The 20,858-nt window shown below is 56.9% G+C and overlaps 5 protein-coding genes and 2 non-coding genes across 12 annotated transcripts in view; 2 read left to right on the top strand and 5 right to left on the bottom strand.

Moving 5' to 3' along the window:
• Positions 1–2,035: 2,035 nt before the first annotated feature.
• Positions 2,036–4,393, bottom strand: RPL23A (ribosomal protein L23a). The gene is made up of 5 exons (XM_027726776.2): positions 4,259–4,393; positions 3,709–3,889; positions 3,240–3,416; positions 2,518–2,587; positions 2,036–2,103 (listed from the first exon to the last, which is right to left on the bottom strand). Exons 1-5 carry the CDS (start codon positions 4,281–4,283, stop codon positions 2,089–2,091), a joined length of 468 nt encoding a protein of 155 aa, XP_027582577.1. The 5' UTR covers positions 4,284–4,393; the 3' UTR covers positions 2,036–2,088.
• LOC113990922 lies at positions 2,658–2,724 on the bottom strand. The gene has a single exon (XR_003541778.1). It is a non-coding gene; the product is annotated as a small nucleolar RNA SNORD42 (small nucleolar RNA).
• LOC113990923 lies at positions 3,487–3,559 on the bottom strand. Its single transcript, XR_003541779.1, has one exon. It is a non-coding gene; the product is annotated as a small nucleolar RNA Z17 (small nucleolar RNA).
• A 266-nt stretch (positions 4,394–4,659) lies between the features above and the next one.
• RAB34 (RAB34, member RAS oncogene family) lies at positions 4,660–7,739 on the top strand. Of its 3 annotated transcripts, none has more exons than XM_027726747.2 (11): positions 4,660–4,708; positions 5,449–5,535; positions 5,619–5,710; positions 6,097–6,162; positions 6,366–6,467; positions 6,542–6,606; positions 6,681–6,732; positions 6,903–6,984; positions 7,073–7,163; positions 7,251–7,354; positions 7,439–7,739. In XM_027726747.2, exons 2-11 carry the CDS (start codon positions 5,482–5,484, stop codon positions 7,718–7,720), a joined length of 990 nt encoding a protein of 329 aa, XP_027582548.1. In that variant the 5' UTR covers positions 4,660–4,708; positions 5,449–5,481; the 3' UTR covers positions 7,721–7,739. The 3 variants fall into 3 exon arrangements, with proteins under 3 accessions (XP_027582548.1, XP_027582552.1, XP_027582547.1); XM_027726751.2 differs by having other exon boundaries at positions 7,251–7,358; positions 7,439–7,590; XM_027726746.2 differs by having other exon boundaries at positions 4,668–4,708; positions 5,410–5,535.
• On the bottom strand, positions 7,710–9,192 carry LOC113990892 (adenine phosphoribosyltransferase-like). Its single transcript, XM_027726752.2, has 6 exons — positions 9,115–9,192; positions 8,828–8,977; positions 8,573–8,666; positions 8,345–8,491; positions 8,175–8,270; positions 7,710–8,075 (listed from the first exon to the last, which is right to left on the bottom strand). The coding sequence occupies exons 2-6, from the start codon at positions 8,948–8,950 to the stop codon at positions 7,948–7,950; spliced, it is 588 nt and encodes a 195-aa protein (XP_027582553.1). The 5' UTR covers positions 8,951–8,977; positions 9,115–9,192; the 3' UTR covers positions 7,710–7,947.
• Positions 9,193–10,071: 879 nt separating this feature from the next.
• On the top strand, positions 10,072–12,163 carry PROCA1 (protein interacting with cyclin A1). Its single transcript, XM_027726766.2, has 3 exons — positions 10,072–10,422; positions 11,241–11,508; positions 11,585–12,163. Exons 1-3 carry the CDS (start codon positions 10,245–10,247, stop codon positions 12,105–12,107), a joined length of 969 nt encoding a protein of 322 aa, XP_027582567.2. The 5' UTR covers positions 10,072–10,244; the 3' UTR covers positions 12,108–12,163.
• Positions 12,164–13,178: 1,015 nt separating this feature from the next.
• Positions 13,179–20,858, bottom strand: part of SUPT6H (SPT6 homolog, histone chaperone and transcription elongation factor) — a 28,206-nt gene continuing 20,526 nt past the window's right edge. For all 4 annotated transcript variants that reach the window (XM_027726733.2, XM_039389277.1, XM_027726737.2 and 1 more), the window contains 10 exons: positions 20,388–20,528; positions 19,120–19,315; positions 18,747–18,985; positions 18,353–18,466; positions 18,115–18,239; positions 17,544–17,656; positions 17,063–17,140; positions 16,811–16,977; positions 15,294–15,475; positions 13,179–15,112 (listed from right to left, as the gene is read on the bottom strand). In XM_027726733.2, the coding sequence (XP_027582534.1) occupies positions 14,926–15,112; positions 15,294–15,475; positions 16,811–16,977; positions 17,063–17,140; positions 17,544–17,656; positions 18,115–18,239; positions 18,353–18,466; positions 18,747–18,985; positions 19,120–19,315; positions 20,388–20,528 (1,542 nt within the window). In that variant the 3' untranslated portion in view covers positions 13,179–14,925. The remainder of the gene's footprint in view (positions 15,113–15,293; positions 15,476–16,810; positions 16,978–17,062; positions 17,141–17,543; positions 17,657–18,114; positions 18,240–18,352; positions 18,467–18,746; positions 18,986–19,119; positions 19,316–20,387; positions 20,529–20,858) is intronic.

Here is a 20,858-nt window from a genome sequence, read left to right as displayed (position 1 = left end):
GTGGAGCACCGGAGCATCAGGGAGGCAAATCTTGGTGACGAGACAGCTCCAGGATCGCACTGGATCGGAATTAGCAGCGGGGCTTAGAGGGACTCCTGTCCAGCCCCTGCTCCAGGCAGGATCTGTCCCACCCACCCCCTCACCAGCCCAGCTGAGGCAGAGACAGGCACTGTGGCTGAAATAAGCTGGTGAAGGGGAAGCAGTGGGGGAATCACCCTTCCCTCCAGAGAGCTGGGAGACACCTCACAGGATCGGGATCCTGCTGGGACTCCCTGGTGTGTACAGGTACTGTGGCAGGGGGTGTGTGCCAGGAACAGCTTGGCAGCTGGGACAGGGACATGATACCCAGGACACTGTGTGGGCAGGGACCTCTGCCAGCTCTAAATCCACTGCCTCGTTCGTTCCCTCCTTCCTCAAAGCAGGAGCTCAGCAGCCCTGGCAGGGCACAGCCTTACGCTCAGCAGCATATCCTGACAGCTATGTGTCTTCCAGCTGCAGCTTAAGCCCCGTGGCCTCTCTGCACCAATTCCATCTGCAAATACCCTGCACAGTCAAGCCCAGATCTTAGTTTCCCCTCACCCTGATTGCTGCCCCTTTCCCCTTGACTCTCCACATGGAGCAGACACAGCTCTGCCCCACCAGTTTACAGGCTCAGATGACCAGCCCACGCTTCCACTGTCCTTAAAGCAGTGTGGAAGGACCAGGCATGAAAGTTTCCCAAAGCAGGGAAACTGATCCCCACTGTTTCCTGGCTTCCAGCAGGAGCATCTCCCAGCACTGCAGTGCTGTCCAGGCTGGGGCAGCTGTGGATCAGGCCAGCTGCCAGCCAGGAGCAAAAGGCAAGTGAAGTGCCAGGGCAGCAGCCACTGGGCTGAGTTGAGGCAAGGTCAGGGCTGAATGCAAGTCATGCTGATGTGGAACCCCTCCCAGCCTCCTGCTGCTGCACATCCTGGCTCTCCATACCCACTCTCCACCCAGCAGTGACACCAAGCGTTGCTACAAGAGGGGCACCTCTCCCCTTGCATCGTTCTTGGGGTGACTACACACAAAGAGGTGGCCTGGGGCTCAGGGGACCCTGCTGCTGCCCATCCACAGCATCCACTCCCCTTTTCCATCCACCACCATCCCTCACACTGCAAACCACCGCCCCGGGAATCCGACACTCTCCACAAGAGGCCCGAAGGAACTCTGTGTCCCACTGCTCAAGAGCTCAATTAGCCCCAATCAATATTTGGTCACAGCTTTCATCATCTTTCTCAGTCAAGTCTAACTATGTACTTAAGCTCAAGTACCCCTAAAGGCTTTTCTGTAACTCCCCTGTTCCCTGCTCACCCACTGCTCCACGTCCTCCTGACTCCAAGCACTCTAAAAGCCGGTTCCACCTACAAACTTAAAGCCAAACACTGCAGAGGCAGCAACAGCAGCATTTGGAAACAGCCCAGAGGATGGTGAACCCTGTGAGGAACAGCAGCAGGGAAACTCACACACTGCAGCACATGGAGCAGGGATTGTGCCAGAAAAAAACACAAAGCCTCTGCTGCTGGATTAGCTGTGAGGGTTTCAAGTGAACCTGCAGCATAAGCAGAGAGCTGATACATTCGTAAAATGGTGTCAGAGGTCACTTGTGCCAGATCTGAGCCACTGACAGGTTTTTGCTGTGGTCACCACCTACCTCTCATGGTCTGCTCCACAAGGAAGCGACACAGGACACCAAAAGCACTGATTACAAACACATCCTAATTACACTGTGCAAGGAAATCCTGGAGAACACCAGAGGTCTTGGGGTAAATATAGAGATATTTGAGATTTAGGGGAGGTTTCAACTCATGTTCACCCACAGCAGAGGTGAGTGACCTTGGAGACCCCCTGAGCAGGACAGCGCTGCCCCCTGCAAGATCCTCTCATGGAGCAGTTGGCTCTGCCCACCCACTGCCAGGAACAGAGGGAGGAACCCCCTTCACCAAAATGAAGCCCCAAAGTTTGCTGAGTGCTCTCTTTCACACTGGTTATGCTGTCACAAAACACAAGACCCCTCAGTGGTGTAAGAAGGTTTATTATCATGTCTGTACAGTCCTCGGCAGATGCAGTTTAGATGATTCCAATCTGGAAAGAAGCAAAGGATGTTAAAACAGATGTTATAGTGGCAAAAAGGCAGAGCCTCCACCTCAGACATTTTTGCCACAGCTGCATCTCCCCAGGATGCCTGTCCTCCAAGGACAACTTCTTCCTCCCAGACCTGCCCAAAAGCCTTACACATCTGCTTTGTATGTTTATTCCAGAGTGATCCTCGTACATTCTCCTACTCCAATTTCTACCACCACTGCCTCCTGCTACCTTAAGGACTGAACTGACACGGAATGTGGCTGTGCTCCTGAACACTCAGATCCTGGCTACAGGGACACAGAAGTGCCACCACGCTTGAAGCACAAGTACCTCACATGCACAGCAGGAAGAACAATCAGTGAGGCAGACTTAAGACAACCGACAGGGAGCAGTAAAGCTTCAAAGATGTCTCACCTTGTTGGCTACATCCAGTGCATCATAATCCGGAGCCAGTCGGACATAAGCCTTCTTCTCTCCGTCAGGCCTAGAGGGAACACGAGGCATCAGAACAGAGCCAACTCCTCTCACCTGCTCTGCTTTCCCACTGTTCCCATGTGCATCAGTGGTTCCTTTGGAAACATCACTGTTACTCAGTGGAATTGAAGTTTACATCATTTGCACAGGACTCCCTGGGTGTTGGAAGAGACCCCTGACAAAGCTGACCCTCTGGTCTGCCAACACCTCCCACTTCCATCAAGCTGTGCTCCCTCACAACTTGCACGTCTCAAAACTTTTAACACTGAAATCACAGAATTATTTAGGTTGGAAAAGACCTCTGAGATCATCAAGTCTAACCTTAGATCCATCACCAACTTGTCAACTAGACCATGGCACTAAGTAATTTCTTAAACACCTCCAGGGATGGCAATTCCACCACCTCCCTGGGCAGCCCATTCCAATGTTTAAAAACCCTTTCCATGAAGAAATTCCTCCTGATGTCCAACCTGAACATCCTCTGGCAGAGATGGAGGCCATTTCCTCTTGTCCTGGAGAGGCCATTGCTACACAGCTTTGTCCCACTCCTCCTGAGAGTTCCCTCAGCTGCTGAAACTCATACACTCCCACTTTCAGCTGAAAAATGCTTCTTTTGAAGCACCTCACACCCACCAGTGACATGTTTTTATCCCCCTTCTCACCTAATCAACGTGTTGACCTTGGCCACATCAATATCATACAACTTCTTCACAGCCTGTTTGATCTGGTGCTTGTTTGCCTTGACATCGACAATGAAAACCAGAGTGTTGTTATCCTCGATCTTCTTCATGGCCGATTCTGTGGTCAGAGGGAACTTGATAATGGCGTAATGGTCCAACCTGCAGGAGAGACCCTGTGCTTAGCAGAGGGATGGCAGGTGCTTCTCTGCACTTTGGGGGCTTTGTCTGGGGTGCATCAGTCGCCAGAAAAGTTATAATCACAAACTCTCAGGCTTTGGTCGCTTGAAATCATCACCTGCACCCCAAACATCCCTCCAGTGTTCTGCCACCAACATGTGGCTGAGCACACTGACAAAGTGTGACCAGGTGAGAGGGAGGTCCCCACACCAGCCCACCCCCGGGGCTGCTCCCAAACCCCGCAACAGGGCAGAGCCCAACAACCCACACGTACTTGTTCCTCCGTGGGGCGCTCTTCCGGGGGTACTTGGGCTGCCTCCGCAGCCGCAGGGTCTTGGGCCTGCGGAAGGTGGGCGACGTGCGGATCTTCTTCTTCTTGTGGCTGTGGACCCCCTTGAGAACGGCCTTCTTGGCCTTCAGCGCCTTTGCCTTCGCCTCTGTCTTCGGAGGCACAGCTATGGAGACACCTCAGTGAGCCGGGCACGGCTTCCCCTCGTCAATGAGCAGGACCTCACCCAACCAAAATGAACCACAAAACGCCCAGTGGCGTTAGTATTTCCACCCTTCCCCCCAGAACAAACCAATTCCCGAGAGGAAAGAGGCATTTAGTCTTTCCCTCACCAAGATGGGGACACCCCCCTCAGAGAACCGGGCAGGCCTATCCCGCCACCTCCACGTGCCCGCACCCAGCACTGCGCCGCAACCCTGCCTCACTCTCCCCGCCCCGCTCAGCCCGCCTCCCTCCGTATACACCCGCACCCCGTGGGGTCCCTCACACCGTCCCGCACCCCCTCACACGCGGACCATTCGCCCCGCGCCCTCACCCTCCTTCTTCGCCTTGGGCGCCATCTTGGCCGGCAGGAAGCCGAAAGGGGTCTCCCGCGCAGTGCCGCACGGGCTTATAGTGCAAAATCTCGCGAGAGCAAGACTGACTCCACCCACACACCATTGCACCAACTCTCGCGGTAAACTTCAAAGCATGTTGGGAGTAGTAGTACGTACGAATGATACATCTGCGCATGCGCTGCGCTGTGGGGCACCACGGGAGTTGTAGTCCGATACACCACCCGCCGTCGTGGCGGGGTGTATCGGGATGAACCCCGGGGTGGCGGGGGGTTACCGGTGTCCCACCGCGCGGGTGGCAACGCAATGGCCCAGCCCCGGAGGAACCGGCGTCCTGGTCCCTCCCACGAAGGGGGGCGTGGGAGGGGCCAGGACGCCGGTTCCTCCGGGGCTGGGCGTGCAGCGCCAGGCACCGCTATCGGATTTGGGAGGTTCGCGGTAACGGGGACGCCCCGCTTCATCCCCCCCGCCGTGGGGACACAGACGAGGCGGGGAGGGCTTGGTCTTGCGCTGGGATGCGGCGGTGGGACGGTGGTGGCTGTGCAGGGGCGACACGGGATGGGAGGGGACAGGGGACGCGGAGATGGGAATGGGGGGGGGGCACGGAGACAGCCAGGCTGCGGGAGGTGGGACACGGGGACAACGCTGAGCCTGGGATGGCACTGTGGGGATGTGAGAGTGGCTGGGACACGGGGATAGGTGCGGTGTGGGGTCAGTGGTACCCGGGTATGTAGAGGTGTAGGGATGGTGGGACGTGGGGACAGCTGTATGCCGGGATGTGGGATAGCCACAGCTCAGGGTGGGAGCACAGTGATACCCTGGGATGGCACACTTGGGATGGGGGGTTGGTTGGGAGACGGGGACAGCGGAGACACGCGGGACAGCTGTGCCCAGGGTGTGGGGACAACCACAGTTCCACCCAGCTCGAGGTGGCTGGGTCTGGGGGACAGCCATCCTTGGGGGTGCGGGGAGAGTCAGGACATGAGGATTACCACATCTTGGGAAAGTGGGAGACTATTGGGATAAGAGGACAGCCCTGCTTGGGGACACGGACAACGCTATTCTGGAATGCTGTGCACAGGGACAGCCGTGACACGGGGACGTCGCCACTCCCTTCTCTCTCTGTCCCCAGGCCTCACAGTGATCCTTGTCCCATCTCTGCTCCCCCCAGCCACCCACCCCGCCTCGGAGACCCCACGGGACGATGAACGTGCTGGCTCCGGTCCGCAGGGACCGGGTCATCGCCGACCTGCCCCCGGTGAGCGGAGGGGACACAACAGCCCGGGGGCGGCCTCGCCGAGCCCCGTGGTCACACCGGTGCCCCCCTTTGTCCCCCCACAGTGTTTTCGGAAGGAGGCCGCCCTGCAAACCCGCCCCGCCTTCCACCCCACAGTGGCCAGCGCCTGCCAGGAGCAGCGGACGGGCACTGTGGGGTGAGTCCGGGATGGTTTGGGGTCCTCCCACCGCGGGGCTGGGAGGGAGTGGGGACGAGGGACCCCACGGTCCTGCCCGCCACGGGTGGGGGTCCCCGGCGTGGGCGCCGCGTGGCTGCCGGCGCTGCCCGTGTGCCGAGCCCTGCGTCACGATCCTGGAATGCGGCGCGGGGGGAACACGGGGTGGGGGAACGCGGGAGTCCGGACTCGGCTGTGGGGGGAGAGCCGGGACGCAGGGAGCTGCAGACACGGGGTGGGGGGTGGGGGGCTGTGGGGTGATGCCTCCCCACCCCATGAGCCCCTCTGCCCCCAGTGACCAGTCAGGGGGACGCAGGGGGGGAGCCCCCCCCCGCCCTGCTGAGCCGTGCGTCCCCCCCTCGCTGCAGGTTCAAGATCTCCAAGATCATCGTGGTGGGTGACCTGTCGGTGGGGAAGACCTGCCTGATCAACCGGTAACAGGACCCCCGGAGAGGGGAGGGAGGAGGGGGGAAAGGGGAAGTGATCCCCCTCTCCCAAAGGGTGGCAGCGCCTTGGGCTGAGTCCAGTTCTGGCTGGACTCTGGTGCTGGGCATCCCCAGGATGGGGGGGCACTGAGGCCCCAGGGGTTGGAGTGGGGGGGCTGGGGGCTGCTGACCCACCCTCACTCCCACCCCAGCTTTTGCAAGGACACATTCGACAAGAACTACAAGGCGACCATCGGGGTGGATTTCGAGATGGAGCGGTTTGAGGTGCTGGGGGTGCCCTTCAGCCTTCAGCTGTGAGTAGGCACCGGCCCAGCCCCCTCCCCACACAACCCTTTGGGCCCCCCTCACCTCTCACACCCCCCCCCAGGTGGGACACGGCCGGCCAGGAGCGCTTCAAGTGCATCGCCTCCACTTACTACCGGGGAGCACAAGGTGAGGTGCCCACCCTGTCTGACCTCTCTGTCACACTGTCCCTGTCCCCATCTCATCCCTCCTTCCCACCCCAGCCATTGTGATCGTCTTCGATGTCAACGATGTGGCGTCCCTGGAGCACACACGGTAGGTGACACATGGCCAAAGGGCCCAGATGGGACTGGGAACAAGCATGAGGGGGCTCTGAGGCTGGATGGAGAGGGAAGACCTGGGCAGGGGCCACAGGACTGCTGGCAACACTGTGCTGTGGTGTGCCAGCAAGCTTGGCCACCGGCTGGTGACAGTGGCCCCCACAGGCAGTGGTTGGCTGACGCTCTGAAGGAAAACGACCCCTCCAACGTGATCCTCTTCTTGGTGGGCTCCAAGAAGGATCTGAGTGTGAGTGTGTCCCCCTCCCCGTGGGCAAACCGCACCCTGGCTCAGCAGGGCTGTCCCCGTCACCCGCTCCCCCTGGCTCTGTTGGCAGACACCGGCGCAGTACAGCCTGATGGAGAAGGACGCTCTCAAGGTGGCCCAGGAGATGCAGGCGGAGTACTGGGCTGTCTCCTCACTCACTGGTGGGTTCCAGGATGAGTGGGGGGAATGCAGATCCCGGCGTCCAGCCGGGTGAGGGGGCACTCAGGGGGTCTCATCCTGCGGGGCAGGGGAGAACGTGCGGGATTTCTTCTTCCGTGTGGCGGCCCTGACCTTCGAGAGCAGCGTGCTGGCCGAGCTGGAGCGCAGCCACACCCGCAGGATCGGCGACACCGTGCGTGAGTACCCCTGGCTGGCCCCGAGTGGGTGCCTCCCCTTATCCCCTACACACCCACCCACCCTCCTTTCTCTCCTGCAGGGATCAGCAGCAATGAGAGCGACCTGTACCTGTCGACACCCCGCAAAAAACCCAAGTGCTGCCAGTGAGGGGACACCCCCTGCGCCCGCCATGCTCACACCTATGGACCAAAGAGGGGCGACCCTGGCCGGCCCCGAGGAGCCGTCCCTGCCACTCCCCAGCCCCCCTGGCCCCTCGCCTGCCCAGGCATCCCTGGCCAGGGTGGGCAGGAGCACCCATGTGGCTCCTGTAGCTATGCAAACCCAGGTACTGCTCGCAGAAGGAGATGCCCTTTTGTCTTAATAAAACGTTTTTTATGCTTTTTAAGAAAAATGTGGGGCAGAGGGCCGGGGCTGCAGCCCCCAGACTCATGGGCAGGTGGGAGGATGGAGGCAGGGAGGATGGATGGCTGCCACCGAGGAGGAGTTCCATCTGTAGTGGATGTCTGGGGCATCCTGCCCTGCAGAGCCAGCAGCCCTGCACTCCTCGAGGGGCTGCAGAGGACACATGAGGTGCCAGCCCCCCGTCAGTCAGTCCCAACCAAACTGGTGGTGGTCGAAGCGGGGCTGCAGGTGGGGGGGGACACAGTGGGAGCACTTGTAGCGCTCCCGGATCCACCGCCCGCCCTCGCTGTCCTCGATGCAGATGGCAGCGACACCTGCGGGGACATGGAGGGGCTCAGCACCAGGGTGTGAGGGTGGTGGTCCCACTGCACCAAAAGGTGCACCCAATGGTGCCCTGGTGCCTGCAGTCCTACCTGCCACGACCCCCCCCAGCCGCTCCACCAGCCCAATGGCCGCTCGCATGGTGCCCCCAGTTTCAATCCACTGGTCCACGAGAAGGATGCGCAGACCTGGAGGGGGCAGAGGCTGTGGATAAGTGCCCAGTGCCCACGCTGGCAGCCCCCCCCAGAATGGGAGCACTCACCTGGCGAGATGGCATCAGTGCGGACTTCCATCACCTTCTCCCGGCCCGAGTAGTCGGTGTAGGGCTGTGCCACTGTCTGCACACAGAGGTGCCCGGCTTTGCGGATGGCCAGGAAGCCTTTCTGCAGCATGGCCGCGGTGGCAGCACCTGGAGCGGGCACGGCACCATCAGGCCCCACATACACAGGGCATGGGGGGGAACCCTGCGCTCACTCATGTCCCCACTCACCCAGGATGAAGCCCATGGCATCGATTCCAGCCACCATGTCGATGGGATCTCCCTGGAAGGGCTGCAGCAGGTCGGCCACACAGTCCTGCAAGCCCTGGGGGGAGATCGGAGCTGCTGGGTGCCCACAGCCCACCACGGGCACCTGCAGCCGTGGCGCTGGTGCTCGTGGGCAGGGCTGGGTGCCCCGGCAGCCCTGCAGAGGTGCAGCCCACCCCAGCACCCCCGCGGGGGCCACCTGCCCCGGGCACTGGGTACTTGCGGGTGGCAGTAGAGCCGGGAGGGGTCCAGCCAGGCGTAGTTGGGACCCTTGACGTTGGGGGCCATGAGCGCCAGGTACCAGCCCTTCTCCCGGGCAGCAGGGACGTGACACAGGTCCATGTGTGGGGACCGCGGGCACTGCGAGCACTGAGCACGTAATGGGGGTGAGACCCCCCACCTGCAGCCCCCACAGGGCTCCCCGTGGCATGGTGTCCCCCACCCTCCCCACCCACGCCCACACGTGGGCACCCTGAGGGCCCAGTGTGGCTTTTTCAGCTCCGTACCTGGGTGCTGGTGGCGAGGTTGAGCCGAATGGGACCGTCACAGACAGCGACAGCTGAGCAGGGGCAGCCCCTGCAGCACTGGGCCCCTGCCAGTGCCCTCGGCCAGCTGGGCCCTGGGCTGCTGCCAGGCGGGAGCCCTTCCCATGGGCTGGGGATGTGTCCCAGCCAGGCAGTGTTGTGGTGAGAAGCACCAGGGTTGGGTGTTTGCACCCCACAGGAGTGTCCCCAGCACTGGCCGCCTGTGCCAGCGGTGACAGGGCATGGTGTGGGTGGCACAGTGCTCGAGGTACCCCATGGGCGCAAGGGTCAGCGAGCCAGGGTGATGCTCAGGGTGCTGCCTCTGCACTCCCCTGCACTCCCGAGGGATCTCAGTCAGTGCAGGGACTTTCTGAGACCACCATTTTGGGGTGTCCAGGCACTGTCCTCCCTGGCTGAACGCTGGCTCCCACAGCATCCCAGCTTGCCAGGGCTGTGTCTGGATTGTCAATGGGCTCCAAGGCCCGGAGCTGGCCAAGAGGGACAGACCTGGCAGCGTGCTGGGAATGCCGGTGCCTTGTGGGCTGCCAGCCCGGCTGGGCATGAGGCACTGGGCTGTCCCGTGAAAGGAACAGTGGGATGGGATGCAGGGCCACAGGGAACATCTATGGGATGGGATGTGGGGATGCCATAAGCATTCATGGGATGGGATGTGGAGAGCATCTGCAGGATCAGGCATGGGGATGCGGAGAGCATATATGGGCTGGGATACAGGGCTGCAGGAAGCATCTGTGGAATGGGACTTAGGGATGCAGGGAGAGCATCATTCTCCTGTCGGGGCCACTCCGGGGCCGGGGGCTGTGCAGGGGCGGGTGCGTCACGGGGCGGGGGTTTGGGGACGGCTCGTTACCGGCCCCGGCACATCACCCCACCGGCTGCCACAGCAACGGGGCCGGTCCCACCGGGAGGGGTGACCCCTTCCCCGCGGGCTGCCGGCGCGGGACGTGCCGCGGCTCCGGGAGCGGCTCCAGCACCGCGGCTCTGCGGGACCCTCTGCACGGTGCCGGGCCGTGCCAAGCCGTGCCGGGCCGCCCCGCGTGGGCGGGCTGCGCGACTCTATAAGGCGGCCCCACGGCAGCGAGCGGCGCGGTGCCATGTGCGCCCCGGGGCTGCTCTGCCGCCTCCGCCTCCTCCTCCTCCTTCTCCTCCTCCCGCTGGCAGTCGCCCCCGGAGCGGCTCCGCCGGGACGGCCCCGCGCCCGCCGCGGGCTCACCTACCCCGGGACACTGTGGTGCGGCGCGGGCAGCAACGCGGATACCTACGAAGAGCTGGGTAAGGGCAGCGGGGTAGCTGGTACCTGTATCTTCCCAGCCCATCCCTACCACCCCATCCTATCCCATCCCTCCCAGCTCTTCCTATTCCACTCCCTTCCATCCACTCCCTTTCTTTCCTTCCCATCCCATCTTTTTCCCATCCCATCCCATCCCATCCCTCTAGTTCCATCCCATCTCTTCCCATTCCATTCCCATCCCAGTCCCAGTCCCCAGTGCAGCGCTGGGTAAGTCCCCACCAATCCTGATCCAGTTGCATCCCAGTGATGATATACTCCAGTCCCCACCCCCGTGCTAGTTCAATCCCTGTCTGCCCCAGTTCAGTCCCCAGCCAAGCACCAGTCCAGTCCCAGTTTCTCTCTGCCTAGTCCCTATCACAAGACTAATCCATCTTTGTGCTGGTCTAATCTTGATCCACTCTTTGTCTCCAGCCTCATCTGTGGTCTATCCCACTCCCATTCTGGTCCCCATCCTAGTGCTGGTGCACTCTCAGTTGCTATCCTGATCCCAGCCTAGACCGTCTCCTGGTCCTGGTCCAGTCCTGGTCCCCTTCCTGACCCCATCCTAGTCCTAGTCTCATCCCCACTGCGATGCTGGTGCAGCTCCAGTCCCCATCCCAGTGCTAGCCTTGTCCACACCCAAGCACCAGTCCAGTTGCAGTCCCTACCCACCCCACTACGATTCCAAGCCCAGCTCAGTCAAATCTAACCCCAATCCCAGTCCTAGCACAGCTCAGCCCCACTCCAGCCCTGATCCCAACCCCATCTAGCCCCAGCCCACGCACGCAGGCCCCTCAGCTCTGCCTGCACCTCCCTGCAGGGGAGCACCGGGACACAGACCGGTGCTGCCGGGACCATGACCACTGCCAGCACGTCATCCACCCCTTCACCGCGCGCTACGGGTACCGCAACCTGCGCTGGCACACCATCAGCCACTGCGACTGCGACCGCAGGCTGAAGGAGTGCCTGCGGAGGGTGAACGACACGGCCTCCCGGGCGGTGGGCCAGGCCTTCTTCAACGTCATCCAGGTGCCCTGCTTCGAGTTCACCTACAAGGAGGAGTGTGTGGAGCCCTACCTCTATGTCTGGTGAGTGGCTCCCACCACAGTCCCCCCGCCTGGCCCCACTGGAGGTCACCTCACCTGGTGCCTCCTCACTCTGCAGGTGCAAGGCGTACAACACGGTGGCCGTCGCGGTGCCCAGGGAGCCGGTGCTGTACGAGTTTGGTGGGGAGCTCATCGACCGGGCAGCGAGGCCCAGGGGGGTCCCTCTGAGCCCCCCTTGGAACAGCGTGGGTGGAGGAACCCTCCCTGAGGACCATCACACTGAGACAGCCCTCAAGTCAGCCAAGAAAGAGAGGAAGGGGAAGAAGAAAGACAAGAAAAAGAAAGGAAAAGGTCTGAAAAAGAAAGGCTCTTCTGAAAAGGGGGCGCAAAGCCGTCCTGCACCTGCTGCCCCCACTGATCCCTCTGTGGGCCACAATCCCCGGGCTCTGCTGCCATCCTGGGAGGAAGTGTCCAACACCATCCTGAGTGATGCCCCAGTGCAGAAGGGCTTAGGCAGGGAGCCAACGCCGGCCACTCCATCCCCGGTCCCTACTGCCAGCGGGAAGGGGAGGAGGAAAGAGAGGAACAGAAAGAAGAGGCTGAAAAGCAAAGCTGAGTCCAAGCCCACACGAGAGTCCTGAGCCCCCTTGTCCCGTGCGGGTATTGGCTGTGAAATAAAGTTACATCTGCTCGAGCAGATGGTGCTGCCTCAGCCCTGTCTGTGGGGGAAAGGATGGCACTGGGGGCGGCATCCAGGGGAAATCCGGGGGCTGATCCCACAGGAGGGAAACGCCCAGAGCTGGGTGGGTATTGAGGGGTTTGAGCTGTTCCTCACAGCTCCCACCATTGTCCTGAGCACTGGGGACATGAGTCATGCTCTGGTTGGGACACAGCTCCCAGACCCACACTGGCACAGGGCTGAGCCCCAATTTTAGCTACCCTGCTATAAAGCGTTAAATTCCAGCTCCCCAGGCATGTTTTTCTCTGGAATTTCTCTGAATTGCACCACCCCAGCTCTCTCATCCTCTTAACTTGCTGCCCTTCTAGTGCTCCCACACCAGCACCGACTTCTTTTCTGTAGCCCCCAGCAATGGCTGCTCTGGGAGGAACAGGGCCTTGGCCCTCCCTGAAGGCTCCTCAAACGCCTACAAAAGCTCCTTAGCCTGGGACAATAGAAGCTTTTCCAGCCCTAGGACAAAGGCAGATACTGCCTGGGAAGAGCTGGGGCAGGGAATGCTGACTGTGTCTCTGCCTCGGGGATGGGGATTGTGCCTGGGCTCCTCTAGTGAGGAATTTGAGGGCCCAAGGACCCAAGGACATTGCCTCCACTCCTCCAAAGTGCTTCTCAAGGAGGAGTGTGGCTCAGCCCCGAGTCCTGGTGAGGTGGCAGAAAGATCCTGCACCAGCATCAAATATCAGGACCAGAAAAAGCTGGAATTACAGGAGCTGAGCCCTGTCTCCTGTTTTGCCTCAGGAGATCAGACAGCACAGGGGTCAGAGAGCAGAGCTGCCTCATGCAAACCCTGCTGCTCCTGGAGGAGTGAACGGAGCAATCCCAAATCCCTGACCTAAGCGGATCACAGGAGCCCAGGGGGGAATACCAAGATTGTAGGGAGGCATCACTCTCTGTCCAGTGCTGCTAATGGGAGCAAAGCCCCTGTGGCAGCCACAGCATCACAGCAGGAAGCACAGATTTGTGCCATGTGGGCAGCTTCCCAAAAGTAGAGTTTTTATTAATGGCAAGGGAAAACTAAAAACAAAGACAGCCAAAAAGAAACCAACAATACACAACCAGCCCCCCTCCCACTTACAGGTCCAACTGGTAAGAAGCTGCTCCCAGTCAAATTCCCAGCATACAGTTTCATAAATAAAGAAAACAGTGCCAGGTTAGTCCACCTGCAATCTCGGAACTGCAGGTCCCAGCCCATGGTTCTCTGGTCCAGCCTGGGTGGTTCTGTGAGGAACAGGACCCTGTCAGCCCCCCAGCACTGCAGAGGGGGTGGAAATGAAGCCAGGACCTGCATTTCTCTGTGGAAAGAGCTTTGCTTTGTCTCCCGGGTTGCTGCCATTCTTCAGGAGCATTTACATGCAAAAAAGACCTTTGTTTCCTAAGATCTGCTGTTCCTGCTCATTTCCTAGCAAAGGAGGCTGACCAGGAGCACTTGGAAGGAACAAAGACTCTGCTTCCATAGAAAATCCCTACTAACAAAGCAGGAGAGGGGAGAATGCTGTGCAGCAGGAACTTTCTCTCTCAGAAATGTCTCTCCCCATCACTGGCAGTCCCTCTGGGACACTGCACTGGGCTGTTTCTGACAGGACTGAAGTTATCCACCTTATCCACCCCCTTGCCAGTACCTCTCCCAACCCAACAGCCATGGGCCTCTGGGAGCTCCTGGTGTCAGTGAGACGCCTCTATACGACGCATCCGAAACAAAACATTTTTTAACAACAGAAATCAGCTTCTCTGTGACAGTTTCAGCACATAGAAGGCAACACCAAGCACCAAAAGGAAGAAGGAGCATCGACTTCCACCACGGAACTCTGCTCTGAGCAAATCCTAAGGGAAAGGGCAGGGTGCAGGCAGTAAACCTCTCAACTAGCATTCAGTAAAAACACTATTTATTCACCCCTCTTGGTTACAGTCGGGCAGGGTAAGCGGGTATGGAGGAGGATGCCATGCACTCCGGGCTGCTCTGCTGCAGCAGTTTAGCCCCCGTGTCTGCCCCGCGCTCGGGGAAGCTGCCGTTACTTCGCAGTCTGATTAAAAAAAAATAATAATAATCAAAACTAAATAAATATTGTTCCAAAAGAAGCCAGAGGAGAGAGCAAGCCTTTGGTACAACAGCTGCATCTCCGGCAAGACCCCGAGCTGCTGTGCTGGACCCGTCTGGACACAGCTGGGGGTTGGCACAGGCTCCGCTGAGCCTGTCACACACGGAAACATGGAGCAAACAACAACAGGAACTTTTTGAGAACTCCGGTTCGCTTGTCACAACCCCTCGTGGCTTTGCTTTGTGGTCTTGGGACAAGGAGAGGTGACAGTCAGGGTTTAGGAGAATCCAAAGGAGATAGGCTCACTGCAGGTCGATGGTCTGCACTTTCAGCTACGTTTGCTTCCCAGTCTTTGGGATGAAAGCAGACTGCTGAGCATGTATAAGGACAGATTCCTTCGACCTCATGTCTGCTAAGCTTCCAAGGTGCTTGGAACCAGAGCCTGGAACGCAGAGGCCGATGCAGTGTTCCTTTCTACGATATATTTTTCTTATATATAGTATATATTTTTAAACCAGCCCTGCCAAGTCTATTCATTTGCTCAGGTGCACGTCACCAAGAGTCATTTCCCACCATCCCACGACGTATAAAACAGGAGTTACATGTCTAAGGGAAGGGAAGTTGCTTCCAATTGTTCCCTCTCCTTTCCCCTTCCTGGAGAAGAGAGCGGAGGTTCCGGGTCAGGTCCTATCGATCCATCTCATCCAGGAGCGGCGTGGCGTCCCCCGCGATGGACATGGGCGTGCTCTCGATCATGGGGCTGGGGGACGGGCGAGGGGTCAACCTCTGCTTCTGTTTCCTCCGCTCAGCCTCCTTCTCCTGCAGCCACTGCTCGGCCATCTTGCCCCAGTCGATGGCAGCGTGGCTGTTGGTCCTGCAAGGACACGGGCAGAAGGTGAGATGTGCTACCAGGAAAGCCTCCCTGCCCTCCTTCCCTCCCCAAGGGTTCCACGCAGGAAGGTACAAGGTAACCCCACCATGCTGTTTTTCACAAAAAATCAACAAAAGACAAGGAGACAGGACACAGATGGATATATGCACCCGGAGCTACTCACTTTGGCTGCTGCCTCTGCCTGGAGCTGGACGATGCCTGTGCCTGGGACTGGGTGGACTGGGGTGTGGTGTTGGCCTGGAGCTGGTACTGGGGTGTGGTGATCGGCTGACTGGGAGTAGTGTAGGAGTAACTGGGGGTCATCAGAGGGGTGGCCACTGGCTGCTGTGCTGGAGTCGTGAAGACCTGCAGAGAGCAGAGGCTGTTAGGGGACAGAGGGTGAACCCTGCTAGGCTGTGGGGGGCTCTGCACTGCCCTGCTCACCCTTTCTGCACACTCCCAGCCCTGCCAGGCCCCTCACCTGGGCAAGGAGAGGGTGGCAGTGGGCACTGCCCAGGGAATGGGCAGCTGCAGAGCAGGAGAAGCAACACCTTGCTGAGCATAGGACATTTGTTCCCCTGAGAGTCTTTGATCTCCCACCCAACCTGGGCCAGCAGGGCCAGCACAGCCTACCCTCCTTGTTCACCCCATACAGGCTGCAAGGGGAGATGCTAGAGCTAAGCAAAGGCAAGGGGCACAGGAGACAGTTGGAGCAAGCCAACAGCAGTGACATCCTGCAGTGGGCACAAAGAACAGATGAATTCTTCCCCTGCAGGCTGCAGAGAAAATGCAGCAGCTCCCGAGATAGCTCCTTCCCACATCCCAAGCCAGCTGGCTGCTTGTCCCATAGAGCACTTAGTTTCTTTGCCTCCCAGTGTTCACCTCCCTTTTTCTTCAGATGTCTTGATGATTAATACATTGAGTTATCCACAGTCTCTGCCTATCCCCAGCTCAGTGCTCACTGTGCCAAATTCCCTGAAAGCCTCCCAAGGTGCTCCAAAGGAGGATCACTCCTCTCTGCAAGCCTTGTCTTGCAGCATCTCTTCTTTTGGTCTAACAGCTGGGTGTGTTCCTTGTACCCAGGCTCCTCAGTCCTTCTGCAGCTGGAATCAGCCTTGGTGTCAGCTGGGAGCACGGGCTGGGAGGAGGCAGGCACCAGCACACATGAGGAAAGGCTTCAGCACGAGCCAAAACTGTCCAATTCCATCTTACTCCCTGCAAAGCCTCTGGGTGGTGGGTCAGGTTGAGGTGTTCGCCCGCCGGTGCAGGTCGGAGATTAGCGTGCTGAGCTGAAAAGCCCTGCAAACTCAGCGCATAGTTTCACAGCTAATCTCCTCCACTGGCAGCTCACGTTGCCAATTCAGGGGCACAATCAGAAGGTTGTGTGCCCTCACCGCTGGATCCTACCTCTCCACCCTGCCACATTCCTTGAGGGCCAGACCAGCTTGCTACTTGCTTCAACTCCCCCCCGGAGCAGGGTTGTCTTACACGCCTCATTTCTTCAGTCACGGGAGGCAAGAGGAAACCTGGTCCAAGAATCCAGCCAGGCTCCCCCGTGCAGCACCATGGGTACAAAACTAGGACTGGGTGATCCCAGGCAATGAGGGGCTCCTTAGGCTCTCAGCAGAGCCCCCATGGGATCGTTTCTAGCAGCAAGGAGAAGGCAGCAGCACCTCCTCTCAAAATTTAAGTGACACCTACGTGGTACGCGCTGCTGCCGCCTCCACTGCCTCCGTAGCCATACTGGCTGGATCCCCACTGGGCAGGGGTGGCATTTGGGTTCTGTCCCTGGCCTGTCACAGCAGCGATGGCACTGAACATCTGGGAGGTCATGTTCTGTGGTAGAGCGTTCACCGCACGTGTCAGGTCTGCAAGAAAGACACGTTGTGTGAGACAAAGAGCCCGGAGAAGGAGCTCACGTCCCAGTTCCAACCAGGAATGGCCTGCACTGACCTGCCAGGTTAATGTTAGCTGGAGTAGCATTAATGGAGGCTGGAGTCCTGGTCCTACTGCTACTGCTGGGGGTAATACCTGTATAAAACACAAACCAAGAGAGGCAGATTAGTTCTCCCAGAAGAGTGGCCATTGGCCTCAAACTCAGAATTTGACAAAAATTGAGGCAATATTTGTTCTGGCACAATGGTTTGTTACCAGGGAGTGGTGTGTGCTGCAGTGCATGGTGGGGGAGACAAGGGAGAGGAAAGGGACTGATCCAGCCTTTGCTGTACGGCCCACTTGGCTGAAGGATTAACTCTCAGGAGAGCTCTCAGTGGGTCCACAGAAGGCAAACACTTGGGGTGTTGCTTTGGAACCTCCCACATATAGAAAATCCTGGGTCATTTTAGGGACAAAGAACAGGAAACTGTCCTTTAATAACTGTCCCTATTGCATGACATCCAGGAAACAAACAGCACTCGAGTTGTGGGGTGCTCACCTGGAACAGGGTCCTGATAATGATCCTTAAACCATCGGAAAAGTCCATTTACAGTAGGGAAGACTTGGCCCCGGTAGCGGAATCCTTCTGGTGTCACTGTCACATACTCTATCCTGTGAGGAGCAGTGAGAGCACAAGAGACCACAGGCTGCTTTAGAGCCATACCTGTCACTAACAGGTCAGTCAGAACTGTCATGGCCTACAAACTCAGGTGATGGCTGTACTGATAATGAACTGACAGACCAACCCAAGACACTTCATTTTCAAAGAATTGCTCCAAAATACCCTTCCTTTCCACGCAAAATCCATCAATCCCTGCCTACACTCCCGTGACATCCACTGCACAGGGCAGTGCTGCCTGTGGCACCCAGCTGGTTAAGAAACAGGGGAGTCTCCTGGGTGAGATTTACTGCTAGACTTGGGTCCTCTACTGCCAGGAGGCCAAATTCTGGGAAAGGGGAGGCATGACTCACAAGGATACTGACAGAGCTGGAAGAAAAACTGGCACCAATCAGCTGAGGTGTGGCACTGGCAGTACTCAGTGCAGATGCTGGGCTTGATTCTGACTTACCTTGGTTTGCCTCGAGGCTGATATCCCAAGAGGAATTTACCAGGTAGATCTTTACAGGCACTGATAAAGTATGGAATAAATGTTGGCTTCTCTTTCTTGGTCTTTATCAGCAGCTCTTCCAGCTTCTAATTGTAGAGAGAAAGAAGATAAATGCTCCAGGGGAGCCTACATTTTCAGCAACACACAGAGTCTATGGATATCTTCCTACAGAAGCTACCACATCCCAGGACAGGCCTACCTTCTTGTCTCCACCATTGCAGTCCTGATAGTATTTGTGATTCAACAGGTCTCTGGCAAAAGAAGCCATTGGCTGGACATAGCGAGCAACAATTTCATCCAGGTCTTCAAATTCCTTTGAACAAACACATTTAAAGAGGTATTTAGGGTGCATGATGATGAACTCTTATTCTACTAAATAGCTCTTAGTCATACATTCTGCACAGCAAGGCTGGATGCTTTGAGGAAAAAAAAAAAAAGAGCTGAGTATTGTCTAAGGATCTGGAGAACTGCACTGGGTTAGGGTTAGTCTGAAAGCAGCTGCAAGGACAGAAAAGCTGCACCAACCTGTTCCTGTCAAATAGGTACTTCTTCCCAACCAACTCCTTCCCAGGCATGCTCTGGAGGGCTCTTACCTCTGTGTTAATCCAAAGCATGGAGCCCAGGCTGAAGGCATTCTCCTTGCCCTCTTCCCGGACATCCACATGCTGGTAAATCCCATCATTGACCTTCCAGGTGACAGTCAGGTGGTTCTCCCCTTTGCTACTTGGCCTGATAATCACGTCCCCTTGGTCCATGGTTTCCATCATCTTCTCTGCTTGCTTGAAGCTAATGTTGTGGAATGATGGGTGAGCAATTACTCTCTTGATGTACGCTAGGGAACAAAGCAGAGTGTTCAGGCTTCCAAGAGGAACTGCTTTAATGCAGCTATATATCTAATGTGCTGATTCTCCTGGAAGCATTCTGGGAAGACTGGAGATACAGTGGAGTTAAGAACTGGAGACTCACTTGTCCGCTGCTGCTTTCTTTTCATGTCTTCTTCCTGTTTGTGATCCGCTGCTTCAGAGTCAAAGTCATAGTAAGTGTCTTTAGGCAGCTTCCACTCATTGTTTTTATCCATGAGGTCTGAGGTCCTGCAGGTCAGGTCTGCACTGAACTTCTCAATGTCAATCTTCATGATCCTGCAGTGAACTGTCATTCCCACCTGCAGAGGAGGTGCAGGGAAAGGTGAGCAGCAGGTTTGGCAGCTGCACCAGCCTCCCTTCACCACCGAGCGATCTGTGTGGGATCACACTGACAATCTGGAGGTACAGATTACCTCACCTCCTTCAGACTCACACAACCTTTAAAAGTGATCTTTCTATAAAATCAGCTGATCCCCAACACAACCAGAATCAAAAGAGATTAAAGGAAAAATGTGCAGTTCTCCAGCATATCTACTACCTATGCCCCATACCACACAGAAAACTGCATGTCTGGAGGATGAGGACAATTATCTTTTCTATTTTAAATATCTTTATCAATAGGAGCAACAAAACTGGACTTCAAGATGTGCAAGAAAGCAGTTAAGTCTGTTCAGAAGCAGATACCCAAAGGACTTCCCTGGTAAACTGGGAGACATAAAATACCCCCACAAAAACTGTAATGTCTTAGTTCACTTAACCATAATGAAGTTAATGAATAACTCTTTAAAGAAATGCTGAGACCTCTGAGCTTACAGGATTATCCATCACCTGCATGGACTGTTGGAGACCCCAAAAGACAGCAAAAATGTTAAACCTCTATTTTATCACGTGGTAAAAATGTGTTATTCTGTTCCTTTCAGAACCCTAACCCATGTCCTGAGCAAGACCAGTAACTGATGAGCTCCATTAATTAATTGAGAGAGGAGAAAAGCTATGAGAGGAAAAATGACCCTTGCCTATGCAAAAGCAGTTCTCTGAGCTCTTTAGAAAGCCAGAAACAAAGGGCAGCTCTGCATTAGAATGCCTTCTGGTCTCCTAAACCAGACTTCAGCCAGACGACAATAAATCCTCCCAAAGTGCAACGTGTTAACTGATTAACAGGGTTCCACCAGCTGCCAAGGGAGATTTGCACTGTGGGAGAAGGACACTAACCAGAACCTGAACTTCCTGCTGATTTAAAGACCTTAAATGAAAATAAGGTTGGAAAAATCATTTAAGGAACAGTGTTATTAAGCCAACTCTGATTCTTTGGTATTGGGTCCACGCTCTTCCAGCTCTTGCTGGATATGGGAAAATCCACTGCTTTCATACCTTCACCCTTTCTTCTGGCCGCTTGACCACCTTATCACTAAGAAATTTTGTTGGGATGAAGCCAGCAACGCCATTATCCAGACGTGTCTTCACTCCAATGGCCTGACCTGGGCAGGAACCGCTGTCAAAATGGTTCCACACCTTGAGCAAGGCAACAGGAAAAAGTCATTCAGCATGGAAACAAAATAGCCCCGGCAGTTCACACTCAAACAAGTCCAAAAGCTGTGTCAGCAAAGTGGTACAGCCAGTAAAGACTTGTAGAAGGGCAGGGGACAGAGGAGTTCAACAAATGCTACCCAGTAATGCAATCTTCCTACTCCAGTTCTGCTCAGCTTATGGGACATTGCAACCGGGAAGGTCAGAACATTTTTAGACCCTGAACACCAGCCTGCAGCCAGGGCTGCTGCTTAATGAATGCTATAGGGGTTTAGAGTCACAGATTACCCAGGCTGGAATTCACAGTGTTTAGAA

The sequence above is a fragment of the Pipra filicauda genome, unplaced genomic scaffold, assembly GCF_003945595.2.
Source record: "Pipra filicauda isolate LSUMZ 115617 unplaced genomic scaffold, ASM394559v2 scaffold71_size5581439_pilon, whole genome shotgun sequence".
NCBI lineage: Eukaryota > Metazoa > Chordata > Aves > Passeriformes > Pipridae > Pipra > Pipra filicauda.
The sequence above is the reverse complement of the archived record's forward strand: the minus strand, read 5'-3'. Positions and strand labels throughout refer to the sequence as shown.

Coding starts and splice junctions, on each gene's coding strand:
- RPL23A (XM_027726776.2), bottom strand. CDS start 4,283: ATGGCGCCCAAGGCGAAGAAGGAGG. Junction 3,890..4,258: donor GCCCAAGGCGAAGAAGGAGG/GTGAGGGCGCGG, acceptor GTGTCTCCATAG/CTGTGCCTCCGAAGACAGAG. Junction 2,588..3,239: donor AAGGTCAACACGTTGATTAG/GTGAGAAGGGGG, acceptor TGTTCCCTCTAG/GCCTGACGGAGAGAAGAAGG.
- RAB34 (XM_027726747.2), top strand. CDS start 5,482: ATGAACGTGCTGGCTCCGGTCCGCAGGGACCGGGTCATCGCCGACCTG. Junction 6,468..6,541: donor GTGCCCTTCAGCCTTCAGCT/GTGAGTAGGCAC, acceptor ACCCCCCCCCAG/GTGGGACACGGCCGGCCAGG. Junction 6,985..7,072: donor GCTCCAAGAAGGATCTGAGT/GTGAGTGTGTCC, acceptor CTCTGTTGGCAG/ACACCGGCGCAGTACAGCCT.
- LOC113990892 (XM_027726752.2), bottom strand. CDS start 8,950: ATGGACCTGTGTCACGTCCCTGCTGCCCGGGAGAAGGGCTGGTACCTG. Junction 8,667..8,827: donor GGCTCTACTGCCACCCGCAA/GTACCCAGTGCC, acceptor ATCTCCCCCCAG/GGCTTGCAGGACTGTGTGGC. Junction 8,492..8,572: donor TGCCATGGGCTTCATCCTGG/GTGAGTGGGGAC, acceptor TGCCCGCTCCAG/GTGCTGCCACCGCGGCCATG.
- PROCA1 (XM_027726766.2), top strand. CDS start 10,245: ATGTGCGCCCCGGGGCTGCTCTGCCGCCTCCGCCTCCTCCTCCTCCTT. Junction 10,423..11,240: donor GGATACCTACGAAGAGCTGG/GTAAGGGCAGCG, acceptor ACCTCCCTGCAG/GGGAGCACCGGGACACAGAC. Junction 11,509..11,584: donor GAGCCCTACCTCTATGTCTG/GTGAGTGGCTCC, acceptor CTCACTCTGCAG/GTGCAAGGCGTACAACACGG.